Source organism: Puma concolor, chromosome A2 (genome assembly GCF_028749965.1).
Source record: "Puma concolor isolate L17-30 chromosome A2, mPumCon1.1.hap2, whole genome shotgun sequence".
In the NCBI taxonomy this organism is placed as follows: domain Eukaryota; kingdom Metazoa; phylum Chordata; class Mammalia; order Carnivora; family Felidae; genus Puma; species Puma concolor.
In genome coordinates, this window is record NC_141668.1 from 45,532,970 (window position 1) to 45,552,713 (window position 19,744).

The 19,744-nt window shown below is 38.9% G+C and overlaps 1 protein-coding gene across 11 annotated transcripts in view; it reads right to left on the reverse strand.

Annotated features, from left to right (window-relative positions):
* Positions 1-1,040: 1,040 nt before the first annotated feature.
* BBS9 (Bardet-Biedl syndrome 9) overlaps positions 1,041-19,744 on the reverse strand; it is a 454,270-nt gene continuing 435,566 nt past the window's right edge. For 7 of the 11 annotated variants that reach the window (XM_086692893.1, XM_086692922.1, XM_086692936.1 and 4 more), the window contains 2 exons: positions 1,680-1,793; positions 1,041-1,470 (listed from right to left, as the gene is read on the reverse strand). In XM_086692893.1, coding sequence (XP_086549019.1) covers positions 1,439-1,470; positions 1,680-1,793 — 146 coding nt within the window. In that variant the 3' untranslated portion in view covers positions 1,041-1,438. The remainder of the gene's footprint in view (positions 1,471-1,679; positions 1,794-19,744) is intronic. The other 4 variants (XM_025930003.2, XM_025930002.2, XM_086692905.1 and 1 more) reach the window with 3 other exon arrangements.

Below are 19,744 nucleotides of genomic sequence, written 5' to 3' on the forward strand. Positions count from 1 at the left end.
AAGAAAAAAGAGAGAGAAAAAGAGAGAGACATAACACAGAAACACATTTTAAAGAAGTAATATACTTGTCTTGTAACCTTTCTTGAATGAAGCTGTTAAAGATGACCAGAAGTGTAGCGTTTTTGTAAGTATAGTCATATGCGGAGCCATGACATCTTCTACTGGTCCCCACAGGCTGGGTGACATTAACCTAATGGTTATTCTCATCCAAAGGTTAAAAGTTGTCCACTTCCATGCATGACAATTAATAATATTTTATCTTCTGCTGCATCTCCTAAAAAAGAATGCTAGAAATAATAAATAATACATCCTCTTCAATTTTTTGACATTTCACTTATAGAAAAACCATGAACTGTATTCCCCCTTTATACTGACAGAGAGGCATTCCAAAATTGGCACATATTTAGGTTTACATAAATCAGTCTTGCAACTGTAATTTTAACTGGAAATTGGCAAAATCTCTTTTATTTCTTGCATATTGTAATGAGTGAATTGTTTTACAACCTGAATTTTTTTTGTTTTTTTTTTTTAATTTTTTTTTTTTTTTTTTTTTTTTGAGAGAGAGACAGAGGGCAAGTAGAGGAAGGGCAGAGAGGGAGACACAGAACCTGAAGCAGGCTCCAGGCTCCCAGCTGACAGCACAGAACCCAACGCGGGGCTCCAACTCACAAATCATGAGATTATGACCTGAGCTGAAGTCGGCCTCTCAACCAACTGAGGCACTCAGGCACCCCTGTAACCTGAATTTCTAAAAGGTGCCACCATGGGGTAATGAAAAGAGGATGTTAATGTACTGCATTCCTATAAAATATTTGAAAATTTTCATACAATCCTAAAAACTTACTTTCTTCCATTTTTAGCATAATAAATAAATCATATAAAAAATTCTGTAGTTTACTTTATATATAAAACAATCATATTTGAGTCTTACCGGGCGTGGAGTAGCAAAGTTTTCAGTTCCTTTCTGTTTCTTTCCTTTGAAGAAATAACGTGGAGAAACCATCTATATAACCCTCTAGTTATAAATCAAATCCAAGATATTGTTGGACAATGAGATGCTTTATTAAATTTGATACATTTACTATATAAGAATTCTGTGAAAAGAATGGGGTATCAAATTACTTTGGATCTAGGCCTCTGCATTATAAAGTCTGTCCCCAAAAGATGTACTCTCACTATATCCGATGGCTGCAAGCATACAGATGACCAAAAAGCAGCAATATTTTTCCCACCTAGGTTTCAACTGACTTGCCCTGGGTATTACAAATCCTCCTAGCACAATAAGAAAAAAATCCCAATCCCCAGTCTACATATCATCTCCAAGCAGGTGAGATGGATGAAGCACCGGGCCAGCCCTACATTTGTGCTTGGCCTGAGGTCCACACAGGATCAGCCTTGGGAAAGCCATCTTCCCCTCAACCAGACAACTCTACTTGAACTATTCCGAGACTCCTTGGAGGGGTGAAACTTCTGGAAAAAAGAAAGAGGGCAAGAGAGAGAGAAAAGGTTTGAATATTGAAAGGAGTATACAAATGATCAAATTCAGCTGCACCAGTGCTGAGGCAAAGGATGAAGTTGGAAAACAAGCAGCTTTGCAAAATGCTCTCTGGTATGACAAGAACTGACCAGAGTGCCACTGTCCCTGACATATCATTGGTGAAGACCACCCATTTTCTTACCAGGCAAGGGCGTCTCTACAATGAGGTGCTTGTGGTTGGTAAACAGTTCAGTGGAGTCTTGCTCTATTGATCTTTCTTCTAAGTCTGATTCTGGGATGGTAGTACAGCCACCTACTTGGAAAAATACAGACAGTATTTTAAGCAATATGCAGGAAAATCTGCCTCTCCACACGGCGACCACAGCTTGCCGCAGCTTAAAAACGTGCCAATCATAAAGATAACAAATGATGTGACAATAATCTTCAGGAGCAGACCAAAAAGAATAATCTTAAATGTCTCTCTTTTTGGTGAAAATACAAGGAATGAGTTATTGCCCCCAAAGACGTATTATGCCAATATCACTTAGCAACAGCAGCAATGGTGTTGCCTTTAAATTTATTTTTTTTTAAGTCAGAAAGGACAAAACCTATTGCATATGTGATATCATAATATAATGGCGCCCCAGCAGGAATTCTCTTTAATACCACAGCATCAGAAACTATAAAAAACAAAGCACATTGACCACGAGGGAATAAAACCTTTCTTGAGCAAAGAGGAAGGGTGCTGGTATTCTGAGATGGTGATTGTGGTGGTATTTCTCTGGAATTTGAGTCTATCCCTGCATCCCAGCACTTCACAGCACAGACACAAACACTTCATAATTCAGCAGCAAAGCCATAAGCTGCACTGTGGAAGCTTTCAATTCCAAGGCAATTCCACAGTGACTTGAGGATGAGCCAGCACCACTGCACTTCTGAAATATTGGGTATAAGTCGTTTGATTTTATTCACCAAAATCTTGTAGCGGAAACTCATGTGAGAATTTCTTGACTATATCTGCAACTTGATTTGACTAATTTGCCATCATTTCCTGGAAAGGTACTGACATGCTGTATACTATACATATTTTTTTCCAAAGCCATTCTTCTTGTTAATGAAGTGTGAATTTTTTTTTCCTTTTCTGAGGTTTCTCACGCAGAGTCCAAAGCCTCTGTACTCAAGTTTGGCTTTATGTAGGAGGGGGTTTATGAGGAAAAAGAGGGTATCTCAGCACTGATTTGCAAACCACATCCTTCAAATGAAGAGGAAGTGGCATGAAGTTCTCCAAGTCTGAAGGAGAACACACCTTACCATTCATCTCTCTGCATCAACTCTGAAAAAGAAACCAATGCCAAGGGAAACTTGAAAGAAAAGCATCTCCACATTCATAAAATAAGAATCAGAGGTAACCTCAGAGGTTCCCCAGCAGGAAATGTTAGAATTCTTCATCAGTGCAATGGAACTTGCCCGGCTATAACTGAAAATGGCATGGGCCCCATCCAGAAGGAGGACCAGACTTCTTTTTAATCTCTTTCCAAAGTCTGTAGATCATGGTAACAATAACTATCATTATTAAGTACTTTCTAAGTGCTAGAAACTCTGTCCATATTATCTCATTTAGTTCCTAGAAACTATGAAATAGATACTATTATTCTCATCTTACACATAAGAAAACTGAGATCTCACGAGATGCAGTAACTTGCCAAGGTCATACAGCTCCTAAGGAGTAAGACCGAACTCACACCCAAGTTGATGACTCCTAAAGCCCATGTTATCTAACCACTTACTTTATGGCTCTGAGTTGCAGCATTAGCCAAAGAGATACTGTGGCTGCAGGTCTCAGTGAGGCTTTATTCCACATGGCAATCCACTGAATGTGGCTGCCAGGAGTGCTGTTTAGAGTGTTGTGAGGCCAGGGCAGGCCCCAAGCTGCTGGGACCTTGAAGAAGACCAAGAAATACCATCCTTCTTCGCCTCTTGGCCCCTCATCCAATTGAGGGGAAAAAAAAGGGTATGTAGGGTGAGGGAGAAATACTTCTCTAAGACTAATGATAGGGAAGAACAGAAAGAAGGGATGTGCTCCCTGCAGAACAGAACCTGATCTTAAGAAAAAAGGACCAAGAATGGTTTGGTTTCTCATTGTAAAGTCAAAAATCAGGTTAAGGCATCTCTGGGGCAGTGGGAGGGAGGAAGTAGGGTGAGGCCAGGAATGTTCTACTCATGTAGCTATCCTCACACACAAGGAAACTTCAGGCATGGGGAAGAAGTGTACCCAGCTAACAGATGGGAAGAGTGCAGTGATCAGTTAGTGGTATCTGCCATGTTTGTGGAGAGAGGTAGGGCTCCACTGATTAATTAGTGTCCACCTTTTATTCTAGCTGACTCAATACTGAGGCAAGACAGACGATAAAGACCTCCCAAATCCCACTGCAGGGCTGATTAGTCAGTCACTTGCCCTGGGAAGTGGAGATGCCTTTTTTGGAGATGCCTCCATGCAGCCATACTGACCAACCATATGCCCAGAGTTTCTGCCCTCCCAGCTTGGAAGAAACAATAAGGTATGGGATCTGGAATTTTGACCAATGGGAAATGGGAGAAGGGAAAAAGAGGGAAGAAAATTCCCCTCCTGCTTCTCCTGGGTAGACTCTGAACTATTATTTCACTTTTGTCAACCCCTAGAAAAGTGCCTCCCTGTGCAGGGTAGATGTACCTGCTGGGTCTCTTCCCTTTGTTTTACATCACATATTTCCTTGATCCCCTTGCCTTTTTCCTCATCCCTGAGTTTGCCAAATAAACCATCATTTTAATCCTTGCCTCGGGCTATGATTTATTGTAAAAATCATTGATACTGGAAGTAGTTCTAAAAAGCTGGCCTATGGGGCGCCTGGGTGGTGCAGTCGGTTGAGCGTCCGACTTCAGCCAGGTCACGATCTCGCGGTCCGGGAGTTCGAGCCCCGCGTCGGGCTCTGGGCTGATGGCTCGGGGCCTGGAGCCTGTTTCCGATTCTGTGTCTCCCTCTCTCTCTGCCCCTCCCCCGTTCATGCTCTGTCTCTGTCTGTCCCATAAATAAATAAAAAAACGTTGAAAAAAAAATTTTAAAATAAAAAGCTGGCCTTCAACATAGAATTTTGAGGTTAGAATGCCCACCTATGTGAAAGAAATAGGGGCTCTGTGACTGGAGATAAACAGGATGGGAATAACCCTGTTACGTAATTATGTAAGTTTTCATCCATGGCTAACTAGAATGAAGTGCATGTAGAGGTCAAGAATGACAGATCAAATAGCTGTGGAGCGGAAATATTTATAATTATAAGCATGCCAGAATAGGGTGGCTGCTTCTGATGACTAGATATCCCAGAAAAATAGAAAATGGCAAAGTTTGGGGGAGCTCATAGGCAATGAAAGGCACATCCGGAAAGTCAGAAGCCTACTTTGGCCTTGCTAATTTAAGTGAGATCATTGGACCCACAGCACTGGATATCACCAAGGAGCCTTTTAGAAATGCAGAATCTTAGGCCTCACCTCGCAGTTACCGAATTTGAATCTGCTAAGAAGGACAGATGAATATATCTGATGAGATTTTCATTAGGAAAAAAAAAATATTTGTTTGTTAAAAACTTAAGAGTAAGCAGTAAAATAACAGAAATAAAGTATAAAACTTCCAGACTAACAGAGACCCTCTGAAGCCTATCCGTGGAAGTGGAGCCTGGTTTCCACAGACACTAGATGAAGTGCCCTTGGCTTAGAGCCTGTCCCATCAAAGGATAAGGGAAAGAAAAACCACAGCTGGATGAAATCATCCAAACACACATGGTGTGTGCAACACATAAGAGCCAACAGGCAAAAGCAAGTGAGAGCCGGGGATCTCCTGATCTGGAAATCATAGTCCTATGGACCTAGTGTGTGCTGGGCAATTGGCTATGAATTTTCAATGTATTAGCTCACACAATCCTCAGACAACCCTATCAAGAAGGGTTTATTGGCCCCATTTTATAATTATAAATGTATTGATATTAATTTGTGTTTTTTCCTCAGCTTTCCCTCCCCTGTTCCTCTTTCCACAAAGTTTCCGCAGGCCATTTTGTGCTTCCCTGCTTCAGAAATTTGTACTGGGGCCAAATCAAAAGTCCACTGAAGATACCTTCTTTTCTAGCCTTGGTCTTCCATGACCTGAGCTCACTGAAGATATGAAAGTGCCTCTGGGGAAAGATTTTCTCTAGTAATTCAGAGGATTAAAGAGACCCAGGCTGGACGACCCCAAGGGAGCAAGGCATCAAGGGATGGAGTCATCAACACAAGGAGGGCTGGGCATCAGGAGCCCCAAACTCAGCAAGGACTCCCTTATGCACCAGGCCTCTGCTGTGGGGTTAGGCAATGAGGCTGTTGACAGTACTGTGGCCTCGTTTTCTGAGTCCCATATGGAGATAGGAGCCAAGGAAGGTGGGGTGGGCAATAATAACTGAGACTAAATTTCCCACCTTCCTGCTAGGAAAGAAAATAAAATAAAACTTTTGACATTTTTTGCATCCCTCACTTAGCTTTGCAAGACTAAGTGTCAGGCCTGCTAGAAAGTCTCAATTAATTAAATGTAAACCTAGAGATTACATCATTTGCCAAAGGTCACACAGCAAGTCTACATGAGCTGTAGTCTAGCTCTTTCCATTGCAGCCATGCTTCTCAAAAGGACCAGTTTTTAAAATCTCCAACCTAAACAAACTACTAAAGTACTTTTCTAAAATGTGATAACAATAAAAGGAATTACTAGAAAAACGAAATGAATAAAAAAGCAACCCTCGTCCATTAGTAGTAGATTCAATCTTTGAAAAGTACTCTGTCAGTTGCTGCAAGTTTCTAAACACTTACTCTAGATTTTAGGTAACAAAACATCTGCAGGCAGATGCCAGTCTTCTGGCCACAAGTTACGATCTACCTTAATTAATATGATATACAGAATTAGAGAAATAATAATTCAGCAAACTCCTAATTATCTAAAGTTCAGATAGCCAGAAAACTCATTTTGGCAACAGGGGCTTATCACAACTTATGTATCTCTATTTTCCTCAAATATCTGGCTGGCAGTTCTCTCAATGCACAGTGTCCAGGGCAGTCCCCTTCTCCCTGCCAGTGGAGCGTGTCCAGGTTCCCCAATTCCTACTGCTGTCACAACTATGGGAATCTACTTCTATTTCTGTACTCTTGTATAAGAGGAGCTTCATTAAGAGAATCTGGGATCAGGAGTTGGAGTTCTGAGTACATATTCATAAGAGAGCAATGTTGTAAGTGGTAGGTTACTCCTGCAGGTAAAATTTTAAAACATGAAGCATGTATGATGAATTATGAACCATCAGCATAGAAGCATTTGAAACAAGATGGTTTATAAATTGGAGATTACATGTTTAGGAGGATGTTTTTGAGGCCTTTTACCATGCTGCCTATTCCTCTGAACTGTTAGCGAATTATGTGCAAGCTCATTTGTGTTAACCACACCTATATGTAAAAATTTAGTTTTTTGCAAGTTAATAACACATTAACACATATAGCAATCCCCATGTATCCAGAAAATTATTTATGTAGAAAACCTTACCTAAAATTCCAAATAGGAGTTCACCCTATATTTATAAAGATAATTCAATTCTAGGTTGTTTTTTTTAGGGAGTCCAAACTATCCTCAAACATGTTCCTGAATTTAAAAGCAAATTATCAGATGGTTGAACTTCTTCCTTATCAGGTGGAATACATTTTCTCAACAAGGGAATTCTCCAACACTAAGGAATTTCTACCCGCTGTCAGAAAAGTAAACAAATAAAAATAATGATAAAAAAAAAGACCCTTGGGCCCTATCTGTAGGTTGCTACTGTGGCATTAATTATAAAACTTATAGAGTTCAAAGGTCAAGACAGGGGGCCAGGAAGAAACAAATGGGACTATCATCTAGAATACCACATAGAGATCAAAATCAGAATGTAAGGTAAGCATTGGTAGGCTGACAAAGGTGTAACCAGCTAGCTGTCACGAAAGAAAAGCAATCTGTAGTGTCTGCCCATTTCCATGGTGTCAATACTCCCATCACGGCCAATTTCAAGTAAGCAAGGTGACATCACAAGTAAGGCGCTTGGCAGAGCGGCACAGGACCTCACAATTAGATAGCACTTTCACCATACAGACTCTGTAGACACCAACCTCAAGAGCACAGATAATAGTAAACTGCAGTAAAATATTAGTGAAGAGTTTTGAGGTATATTACCTTTGTTCTTAATACAATGTATTTGATTATACATTTACATAATTTAGTTTTCAATAATGCCTGAATTTATCAACGAGCTCACAGAATTCCTAAAAATTCAACAATTGGCTGCCACGAGCTAGTGAGAGCCAGCTCTAGCACTGAAAGTTGGCATGGTATACGAGATTTAATGTTATGTTTTGAGCCCTCAATTCAAACTGTGGCACAGCATTTATGAGCCAACCAACCCTCTGGAGCAAGTTATTTCATTTAAATGAGCCTCAGTTTCCTTATGTATAAAATAGAGACTATGGCATTCCTACTTCATTAGAGAGAAATTGATGAGGGCGTATAAGTGCCTGGCACACTGAAAAACACAACTAAGTTTTGACTATTTATTTTCAGATCAAAGTTAGGAACTCTAAAAGAAGAGTAAATAGGCCAAGATAAAAGTCCCTAAAGGTGGGAGTCTGAAAGGGCAGGTTCACACAGGCTGATGCACGAATGGGTCAAAGACACAGCTCTGCAGCAAAAGAGAAAAGTACGCAGAAACCTTAAACACATGGCCACCTCTGAAGTTGACTACTCTATTTTACTCATGCCCTATCTTACATATTTCCTTCTATTTGATTAGCTGAGTTTGAATATTTGATTTTACCCCCAGGTGAATCCTGGTGGCCCAGCTTACCTGCCTCACTATCCACCTTATAACCCAAATAGCCTAAACCAGGGGTTGGCCAGATAGCAAATATTTTTTAAGGTCTGCAGGCCATCTGATCTTTGGTACAACTACTCAATTTTGCCACTGAAGTGTAAATGCAGCCAAAGACAATATGTAAACATGAATGAGGCCTGGTTGTGTTCCAATAAAACTTGATTTACTAAAATAGGCAGGAGGCCATATTTGGCCTATGGACCATAAATGGTTTGCCAACCCCTGGCCTAATCCAAGGCTCACAGAAAGCCACTCTTCATACAGTATCCAGAGGCATTTAACACTGGTAGATCACCTTATAGTATTACTATAATAACTGGAAGAAGGAGGAGGAGGATGAAGAGGAAGAGGATGAAAAGGAGGAGAAAGAGAAGTAGTAGTTTAAAAGCATATTTTTTCCAGGGCGCCTGAGTGGCGCAGTGGGTTGAGTGTCTGACTTGGGCTCAGGTCATGATCTCAACAGTTAGTGAGATCTCATGGTTCATGAGTTTGAGCTGTTGTCACTGCAGGGCCCACTTCGGATCCTCTGTCCTTCCCTCTCTGCCCCTCCCCTGATCTCTCTCTCTTTTTTTAAAAAAAATAAGTAAACACTTTTAAAAAAAGCATATTATTTTCCCTATTGCTACAGTGTTCTTTTGGTTTGAGCAGTGATAAATTATTTTTTTAATAGACTACTTTTCAGAATTATTTTAGATGTTCAGAAAAATTTAGCAGATAGTACGGCAAATTTTCATATATCCTCTGCACAGTTACCCCTATTGTGATAACTTGTGTTAGTATTGTACAGTTGTTATGATCAGTGAACCAATTATTGTTGACCATAGTCCACAGTCCATTCAAATTTCCTTAGTTTTTACCTAGTATCTTATTTCTGTTTCAAGGTCCCATCTAGGACACCAAATGACATTAGTAGTTATGTCTCCTTTGGCTCTTCTTGGTTGTGACAGTTTCTCAGATTTCCCCTTGTTTTTGATGGCCTTGACAGTTTTGAGAAGGATTGGTCAAATACATTACAGAATGCCCTTCTACTGGCATTTGTCTGATGTTTTTCTCATGATTAGACTGGGGAAAATTTTTTATAGGAGGTTTCTTTTTATAAATTTTTAAGGTTTCCAATATTTTAGAATTGTCTCCAGGTGTTTATCTTTCCTTCTATCAAAAGTGAAAGTTGAGTAGGCAGTGAATGGAGAGGCCACTGAAGAGGAAAGAGGCCAACCGTGAGGCTTCACCTAGACTGTGAAGTTTACAGTAGTGGACCAGGCTGGATCTGGCTGAGCACCCAGGGCAGAATATCAGTTGCTCCATGTGTAAAAACAGAGAACTATTGGGAGGATTACATGAGACCACGTACACCTACTACAGTGCTCAGCACACAGTCCACTTTATCACCTCTGCCCTCTATGAATTTTTTTTTTTTGGCATAGATGTACATTCTGCACCATTTTTGTGGAATCGAAGAACTTCAGCTTTCAGTTCAACCACCTTCATTTAATAGATATCAAAACAGAGGCTCAGAGATTGTAGTTCATGCCCCGAATGTCCCAGAGCGAGTTCTGATTCCCCTGCTTCCTACACCACTAGAGCTTTCTCAAGAACACCTCCTTTTCCAGAAAGATCTCAATGGATTTGTTTGTGTGTTGGCAGTCCTAACTAGTACTTCCTTTCAATGATACAGAAAATCCAGCAGGTTGGCAAGCTGTTCTTTGGGTATATTTTAGGACTTTGCTGATTTATTTTCTTGCTACAGTGACCTTTGCAGTCAATTAGGTGTATGGGTGAGAATGTTCCATTCCTTCAGGGAGGAAAAAAATCTTTTCTTCTTTTTTCTTCATATATGAAAGAGAAATCAAACAAGGTGACACTGAGAATCACAAACGACCCCAGACGCTGCTCTGACTTGCCAGCCAAAGAATTGTCTGTTTATGTGGCCTGAACTGCTACTAAGAATTCAAAACAGCAGAAACCTCAAATATACACAAGTGATATTTTTCATTTAATCAAGATTTAGTTGGTGGATAGAGTGTTTTCTGAGGCTAACATTCAGATTTCATTTCAAAGGTTTATAATTCATGTGAAGTGTGGGGAATGGGTACTTTGAAAAGAATATTTCACTACTTTAAATATGAGGTGTTTCCCAAAGAGACTATGAGTAGTTTAAAATTTCTCTACAAATATAGCCATTGGGAAATGTTTTATTCCTTATCCCCCCCTCGTCTCTTTATCTATTTACGTGTGTGTGTGTGTGTGTGCGCGCGCGTGTGTGAACACATACAAGCACACAGGCATATAGACATGTATAGGAGTTTTCCTGATAATTCTCCTTTAGTGCGTTCATTCCTGTTTTTATTTTTATTTGTCTGTTTGTTATTTTTAAGTAGGTTTCACACCCAGCACAGATCCGATTGTGGGGCATGAACTCACCACCCTGAGATCAAGAACTGAGCTGAGATCAAGAGTCAGATGCTAAACCAACTGAGCTACCCAGGCACCCCCTAACTGTTTTTAAATATATTTTTTTCTAACCCAAGGACAATGTAAGCTTAGAAAGCCAAGTATCCTACTGTATGTTTGTGTAGTGATTTTAGCTGAGTATTCAGAAACTTTTAGGCAAAGTTTGGCCAGTGGAAGGAAGGCAGCAGGTAGAAGAAACAGGGAGACAGAGGATGAAAAGGAAAGGGGACGGGAAAGGATGAATCACCAACATAGTCTATGATTCTGTGTACACATTCCTATGTAAGATATTTGGGGTATCTTATTGAAGGTGTAGATGATCAACTATTTGAGCATAAAAAATACATTAGCAGTTAAGAAAATGTAATGAAAAACAAGAGGTGTATAGCTAGGAAGAGTCATGGATAAAACAAAGATTAAGGACTTACATAAGGGCTATGGTGGAGATAAAAAGGAAAAAGCTCTAATGGAAAAGTGGGGCTACACTTCCCCTGATCAATCCTCCACTGACCTCTCCTCTTCCAAATTGAACTTCAGATCAATGTGTCTGGTCTGCCCCATACTTGGACGTAACCTTTCCTTAAGAGTACATCAAAATTGGTAAGGCGATGCTGGTTGGAAATTGTGTGTGTGTGTGTATGTGTGTAACTCTGTTCTGTGCTTAAGAGCCATTCTGGGTTTAGAAAGGTGCTCACTGAACAAATGTGTTCCAGAAAAACAAAGCATATTCATATGTGTATATACACATATATTCATATGTGTATGTGTATATATACACACACACATATGTATATATATACACACACATATATATACATATATATATGATTGTTAACATACATCAAAATACATCTTGGAAAGAAAGAATGTATTGTACTGCTGAGCACAATAAATCAGGTTGATATCATATGATGATGCTGCTACAAATAAAGGAGGAACTGGAGGACATAAGTCCATATCTTTCTCATCTCCACCCTCCCATTCTGCACTTCTCTGCCCTTTACTTTGTTGTAATGTGGAATCACCCAACCCTTAACCTGGTCCAATTTCATAGTTTCAAAATTCAGCAAAGCAGAAGAAGAAAATGCCCTTCTATTTAGTCCTAGGTGTCCATTTCCAACATACAGTATTTGTTTTCCTATGATCTGTTTCACCCATTCTACAATATTTTTTCTCCCAGTATTTGCAGATGCCATGCTGACCATGTCGGCAGTAGCTCATCCACTGGCAACAGAAATAATGGCTACCCAAGAGAGGCAGGTGAAGGTCATTGTAATGTGTGTCTGACATGACGACCTATGGAATGTTTGGGAATCCAATTCTGCTATTTAATAATAAGCTTTGATCCCCCCACACACAGTGAGAACTTGAAATGTGTTCAAGACTATGCATGTACCTATGTTTGAAAATATTTCCATTTCACACCTCACAGCAGAGACCAAGTGTGTGAATAAAAGGGAGTCTAATATATTTTAAGAGGTCTAGCATGTGTCTCAACAAGTTTTAAAATCCCCATAAAGGCTAAATACTAAGTCCCTTGGGGCATAAGGGCTCCAGTCAGAGAGTCTGGACTTAAGAGAGCAGGGTGCTCCTGGCATTAAGATGTTTCCACAACTTGAATAATGATAGGTGTCCAAGTATTCTTTTAGCTGGACCACCATTTATAATTTAGGTCCACTTGGTACAGAGAATTAAGAAACACAGGACCATAGCCATTTTCATCCATTGATAATTATGTAAACAGAATGTACCAAGCAGAAAAAGTCTTATTTACAAAAAACCAAGCACAGTCCATAAATCCTACAGATTGGAATGGATCCAGGTTAAGAATTTCTCCAGATGTCAGTCTGTAAACAGGGTTTCATAAAGTGAATTCCCCAATTAATTGTTGGCAAGAGTGATCTTTACACTACACACATGCATTATGACCCCCTACCATATGTAGGTGAATTGTTGTCTGGCCCTATAGATCATTAATCAGTTGTGACACAACTCAGGAGAAAGAATCTGGGGTCAGCACAACTTCTGATATGGAAAGAAGATACCATAAAATTACTGCTCAGGAACTCAGAGCTGAAGGAAATGAGAACTCTTCCTATTTATTTGCATTACATCTGTTTTTCTAACACATTTAGTTCTTAACCTGGAGCACTTGGAAAGACACACACCCAGTAAGAACATAAACATGAACCTTAAAAAAAAATGAAAAAAACCTACCCACTATTTTGTTAAAGTATCCAATCATAATGTTTTCCCACATGTTAACAAGGCTATTAAATCCTCCAAACAGGAATACAAAAGTATTACCCAGCCATTGTGAGAAGGTGGGGAAGAAGAGAAAGTTAATATTTGTTTTTCCTTGCCAGTTGATCAATGTCTGGAGCACTCTGCAATGAAATACAAGATCTATTGTCTTTCAACTAGATCTTTTCTATACTGATAAGTACAGTATTTTCTTGTTCAAAAAGGTGATTGTGGTTTTTAATTTCCATTTTGTTTCTAAACCCTAAGGAAATCCAATGTACAACTGGAAAGAGACATGATTTTAAGACATTTCCATTTCAAATACTTTCCTCTCCTAACTCCCACTTCAGAGACTAACTCTCTCTCAAAAGTACACACGCACAAATAAAACATTATAGCCACAGTCGAGAAAGAAAGGAAGCCAATAGTTCTGCAATAATAATTTCTTTTAAAAAATGAAATGAAATAGTAAGAGCATAACTTTACTCTGCCTGGACACCACATAATAAGAGAGCCAGTGTTCTTCACAGCTTCCCTCTTGCATCAAGTGGCTGTTAATTCCCCCAATGACCCTGGCAACATTTCTTCAACTTAAGTTTCTTTCCACAACCCAATTAAAAGCCATAATCCTGACCAAATTGTGTTGTTTTTAATAATTACAGAGTCTAGGTGGTGATTATGAAATGAAGAGTTCAGTTGGGTCACTCCGGCTACAAACAGACAGAGAAAAGAGAAAAAAGCCCAATGGCTCTGGAGAGTGCCTGTTTCATCATATTCTTCACATACAATGAGGAACCTGAATAAACCCTCAGGACTCATTCCAAAGCAACTTTATTGTCTAGTGATATCTTTCTGTAATTGTCCATTAAATAATGTCATTTCTTGCAGTAAAGGGAAATGTACACAGGATGGTAAGTTAGCCCACTGATTGCAGAGAGGGGCATCCTGAAAAGGGGAGTGGCAAGGCAAATATCAGTGTATCTTGAACAAAGTTACATATGTCTGGGCCTTAGTTTCCTTTTCCCAGAAAAGCAGAAAATATAGCACTTACCTCATGAGAGAAAAAGATTAAGCTAGTTAATGTCCGTAATAGAGTTATCACAAAGCCTGGCAAATGGTAAGCTCCCAATAAATAAATGTTAGCTATTATTTTCATGATTAACCCCAAACATACATTAGTCATTACAGTTACAGCCCATTACACATGAAACTGCAAGCCATGAGGACAGCACAAATTTTTATTTGACAATCTAAAAAACGCTCAAGTGAAAACTGAAGATAGGGTAAGCAGACCAATGGTGGAATGCTTCCAGCTGGACCCAGTGGCCAATATCAAAACTGTCAACATGGCATTAAAATAGTTCACTTGAAAACAGTGCATGCATTCCTTTTAAGATGAAATAAATTAATATAACACTGTATGTTAACTACACTGGAATTGAAATAAAATATAATGAATAAGTAAAATTTTAAAACAATTTTTAAAAGATAACATCACTGATTAAGTTACTGTCATAGATAACTACTCTTCTGAGATCACAAGGAATTTTTTTAAAAAGGCTCACATGATGACATGATCATCATCATCATCATCACCGTCATTATCATCAGGGGTGCATAATCACATTCATTGTTTTCTATTTACCAGCAGTGCCATTATTACTGAGAAACGCAAACCCACAAGATAACATGACATAAATGGATGAAACGTTAAGATAAAAGGGTAAAAGAGTGGTAGGTTTGCTTTCTCATGGGAAATTGAAATGGCCAGCAGATGAACCTTAAAAGAGGAAGTCTGCTGACCTAGTGTTACTAAACATAGGAGGCAGCCAAGGAGCGAAGGAATAAAGCAACGTATTTAAATGTATGCCTTGAAGGAAGCAAACAGCAATTATTTTTATATGACTTTAATTCTCCTAGTGAATACTTTATAGGTGTTGGCAAGTCCTTCTGGAAAAGGAAGGGATTATTAATGAAGGATTCAGTGGCAACTGCTCACCAGTGCTCTACGAAATAGTGTTTAACAAAGAGTCATTTAGTTCATCCCTCATCTCTAAAGATATAGAAATTTTAAGATCCTTAAAAAAACAGCAAAGTATTACATTCATATATGCAGTCCTTTCTATTTCAGTTTCTAGATGATTTTCTAGCCTGCAAGGTAAAAACAAATAAGCTTCCCATGGGAAAATAAACACATAGGGAGAAGGAGGTAATTATTTTTCTCTTATGCAAAGAGTAGGTACCAAATATATACACTATAATATAGACAGAGATTCAAAAAGAAATTCATGAAACTTGAGGAAACACATAGGAAACAGTGCTTTAAAAAGTGATCTTTGAAGAATGTTCTACCACATGATTCCAGGATTGCAGCTGGTGACAGCCCATGAATGTACAGGCTAGTCAATGTGGGGAAATGCCCAGTTGGGTCATGTATTCTATCTTGTTTCCCAAACAACTTCACCCATCCACTCTAGCATATCCTCATGTCATATGAAATGAAGTCTCTCTGGCTAACGTCTTGCTCTTAAAATTCTCAAATTACTTCAAGAGCATGACGTCTTATGCCAGACTGTCTGAGTTCTAATTCCAGACGCACCATTATTAGTTGTTGTTGTTTTTTAATTAGTTACTTAATTTTCCTGATTAGGAGGAAGTGATGGAAACCAAAATTCATTCGATTTTTTACATAATATTATTTACCTTTGCCACAGGGCGGCTAGAAAGTAATTACAGCAGAATGTATTATAGAAACTCTTATGCCTACTCTCCAGCACACCACGTTGCTCTGTGAACCAGAAGTGGATTCTCAAAAAGTTCCTTACGTTAGTTGATACTTATCTTTAAGAAGTGAACCTTACTGGATGATAATACATGGAGAATCTGTGAGACCTACTAAGTAGATGCAACAACAAAATGTCCAGCCCAGAAAAGAAGTGAGATCACAGTAGTAATTTGCATGGGAGCTAAAGTTAAAAAGAAGCACTGGGGCACTTGTAATTCTAGTACTTGATAATAGTCATTTGTGGATGAAAGAACTGCAAAGGAAGGTACAAAGACTTCTGTCTGCTTGAGAAATTTCTCAAACCAAATGAAAAAGGATCCATCTTATTTCTACTGGGGCATCAAGTTATAGCCTGGAACAGTTTATTTTTCTCAGGCTACTTCAAATCTAAATGTGCTTTTAAAAGCAAGCCCAATGAAAGATTAGATAAATAATTGGACAATGTGTTTTACACTCTGGTAACATAAACATTTCAAATTCCTCCCTAACTCTTCACTAGCATAAATCTCTAATTCCAGAGAAGGTGAAATATCCTTAAAGTTTAAACATTACTGTGAATTATTCACATTTACCTCCATTTCCATTTTACACTTTTTTTGGCAATAAAAAGCCAGGTTTCATCCAAGCTATGGTACTATGAGTCTCTTCCAATTGTAAAACAACTTGGACTAACCCCAGCTCTCCTGCCTTTGAAGATGGAACACAGCAGCCCTGCCCAACACTCTTCTTTCTTACCTTCTATGCATCCCGCGCTGCCCTTTTTCAAACCACACCTTTATAAACAGAGGGGAAATGTGAAGTTGTCTGCCTACAACTAACTACGGAAACAATTTTTAAATGGTGTCAAATAAAAAGGAGATAGGTTGAAAGAGGTGGTGAGGCAAGAAAACACCAGGGAGAGGAGAGGTCTCTCTGGCTGAAAAAAGGGAGATCCAGAGCAAGACCTTGCTGGGAGAAGCAGCTCACGGGGAATGCCACAGGGGAAGAAAGGAAGGGAAGCAGAGATGGAGGAAAGCGAAGGGTGTGCAAAGGGCAGAGGGAACAAGGATGGCCAGCTCACAGTACAATCCCTTATTATATAAAACACCAAAGTCACGATCAATAATTGGTAGTTATTATAATAAATACTATGAAGACTGAATGACCCAAGGTCAGACAATGAGGCAATGATGATGCTGTTAGGAGTAGAAACTGGGTCTCCCATGCCATGAGCATTTTTCCAGCAAAGCACATTGTGGTGCAGAGAGAAAGACATAAGACGGAAATTGAGGGGGCTTCAAAGAAGTTCAAGGGTACAAGGTAGACACATGCAGTACAGATAGTGCAGATGACTAAAGACTCCAAACTGTGGGTTCTGAGGAGAAAAAACTGGGTGCAATTTTTGCACAGGAATATGAAAAAGAAGACCATGGTACATGAAGGGACAAAATTAGGGGCTTCTTTATGATAGCTGAATAATAATTATGTTAGTACCATTTTGAGTATTTATTGTGCGCTAGCTATAGTACTACTTCTATACATGTTTGCTCATTTTCAGCAACCTAAAACAGTGGTTATTAGTGTCTCATTTCACAGGTGATGAACCTAGGCTCTAAAAATTGACTTGCTCAAAGTTACACACATTGTGAGAGAATCTGTTATATGCTGACTCCAAAATCCAAGTCTTAAACCATTCTATTATCTTGCTTCTCCCTGACAGAAAGAAAAGACACAATGGATCTTGAATTATTGTTTGAAGAGTACGAATCTTAGATTGGCAAAATAGGATCATGGCATGTACCTTATATCCTCAAAACCCACCTATCCCCATCTCTTGCTCCAAAGAAAAGTAAAAGGGCTGGGGTGCCTGGGTGGCTCAATCAGTTGAGCGTCTGACTCTTGATTTCGGCTTAGGTCATGATTTCATGGTTTGTCAGATCAAGCTCCACATCAGGCTCTGCACTGACAGCAGAAAATAAATAAATAAACTTTACAAAAAGCAATAACAAGAAAAGTTTATTCTAGGAATACAAAATTATTTGATTAATGTAATTCTTCAAACCGATTTATCAGAAAGGAATCTCAACAGAGGATAATATTCAACATGAACTTCTGATTTAAAGACACCTAGAGAACTAGGAACAACTATCTGAAATTCATGGGCAACATCAAATTTATGAGTAAAGCAGATAAAGACATTCAAGGCAAGATAAAGACAGTCAACGTAAAGATAAGGATCTTGGCCATCTATCACCACCATTATTTAACATGGTTCTAGAAATTCAAGGAAATGTAATAAGGTAAGAAAAAAGGAAAAAAAAGTATGTTTTAGAAAAAAAGTTAAATGATCATAATTTCTTAATGATATGATTATATACCTAAAATATGTACCAAATATATATTCCAAGAATATGAAATAAAATCTGTCTGAATAGGTAGAAGATTGTATGTGTGTGTGGCGCACACACACATACACACACACTGATCATTTTCCTTTGTATTAACAATATCCACCTAGAAATGTAATGGAGACGGGATAGAAGGAACATACTTAAAGATCATAAAAGCCATTTATGAAAAGCCCACAGCTAACATCATCCTCAATGGGGAAAAACTGAGAGCTTTTTCCCTGAGATCAGGAACACGACAGGGATGCCCACTCTCACCGCTGTTGTTTAACATAGTGTTGGAAGTGCTAGCATCAGCAATCAGACAACAAAAGGAAATCAAAGGCATCAAAATTGGCAAAGATGAAGTCAAGCTTTCGCTTTTTGCAGATGACATGATATTATACATGGAAAATCCGATAGACTCCACCAAAAGTCTGCTAGAACTGATCCATGAATTCAGCACAGTTGCAGGATACAAAATCAATGTACAGAAATCAGTTGCATTCTTATACACTAACAATGAAGCAACAGAAAGACAAATAAAGAAACTGATCCCATTCACAATTGCACCAAGAAGCATAAAATACCTAGGAATAAATCTAACCAAAGATGTAAAAGATCTGTATGCTGAAAACTATAGAAAGCTTATGAAGGAAATTGAAGAAGATATAAAGAAATGGAAAGACATTCCCTGCTCATGGATTGGAAGAATAAATATTGTCAAAATGTCAATACTACCCAAAGCTATCTACACATTCAATGCAATCCCAATCAAAATTGCACCAGCATTCTTCTCGAAGCTAGAACAAGCAATCCTAAAATTCATATGGAAACACAAAAGGCCCCGAATAGCCAAAGTAATTTTGAAGAAGAAGACCAAAGCAGGAGGCATCACAATCCCAGACTTTAGCCTCTACTACAAAGCTGTAATCATCAAGACACTATGGTATTGGCACAAAAACAGACACATAGACCAATGGAATAGAATAGAAACCCCAGAACTAGACCCACAAACGTATGGCCAACTCATCTTTGACAAAGCAGGAAAGAACATCCAATGGAAAAAAGACAGTCTCTTTAACAAATGGTGCTGGGAGAACTGGACAGCAACATGCAGAAGGTTGAAACTAGACCGCTTTCTCACACCATTCACAAAAATAAACTCAAAATGGATAAAGGACCTGAATGTGAGACAGGAAACCATCAAAACCCTAGAGGAGAAAGCAGGAAAAGACCTCTCTGACCTCAGCCATAGCAATCTCTTACTCGACACATCCCCAAAGGCAAGGGAATTAAAAGCAAAAATGAATTACTGGGACCTTATGAAGATAAAAAGCTTCTGTACAGCAAAGGATACAACCAACAAAACTAAAAGACAACCAACGGAATGGGAAAAGATATTTGCAAATGACATATCGGACAAAGGGCTAGTATCCAAAATCTATAAAGAGCTCACCAAACTCCACACCCGAAAAACAAA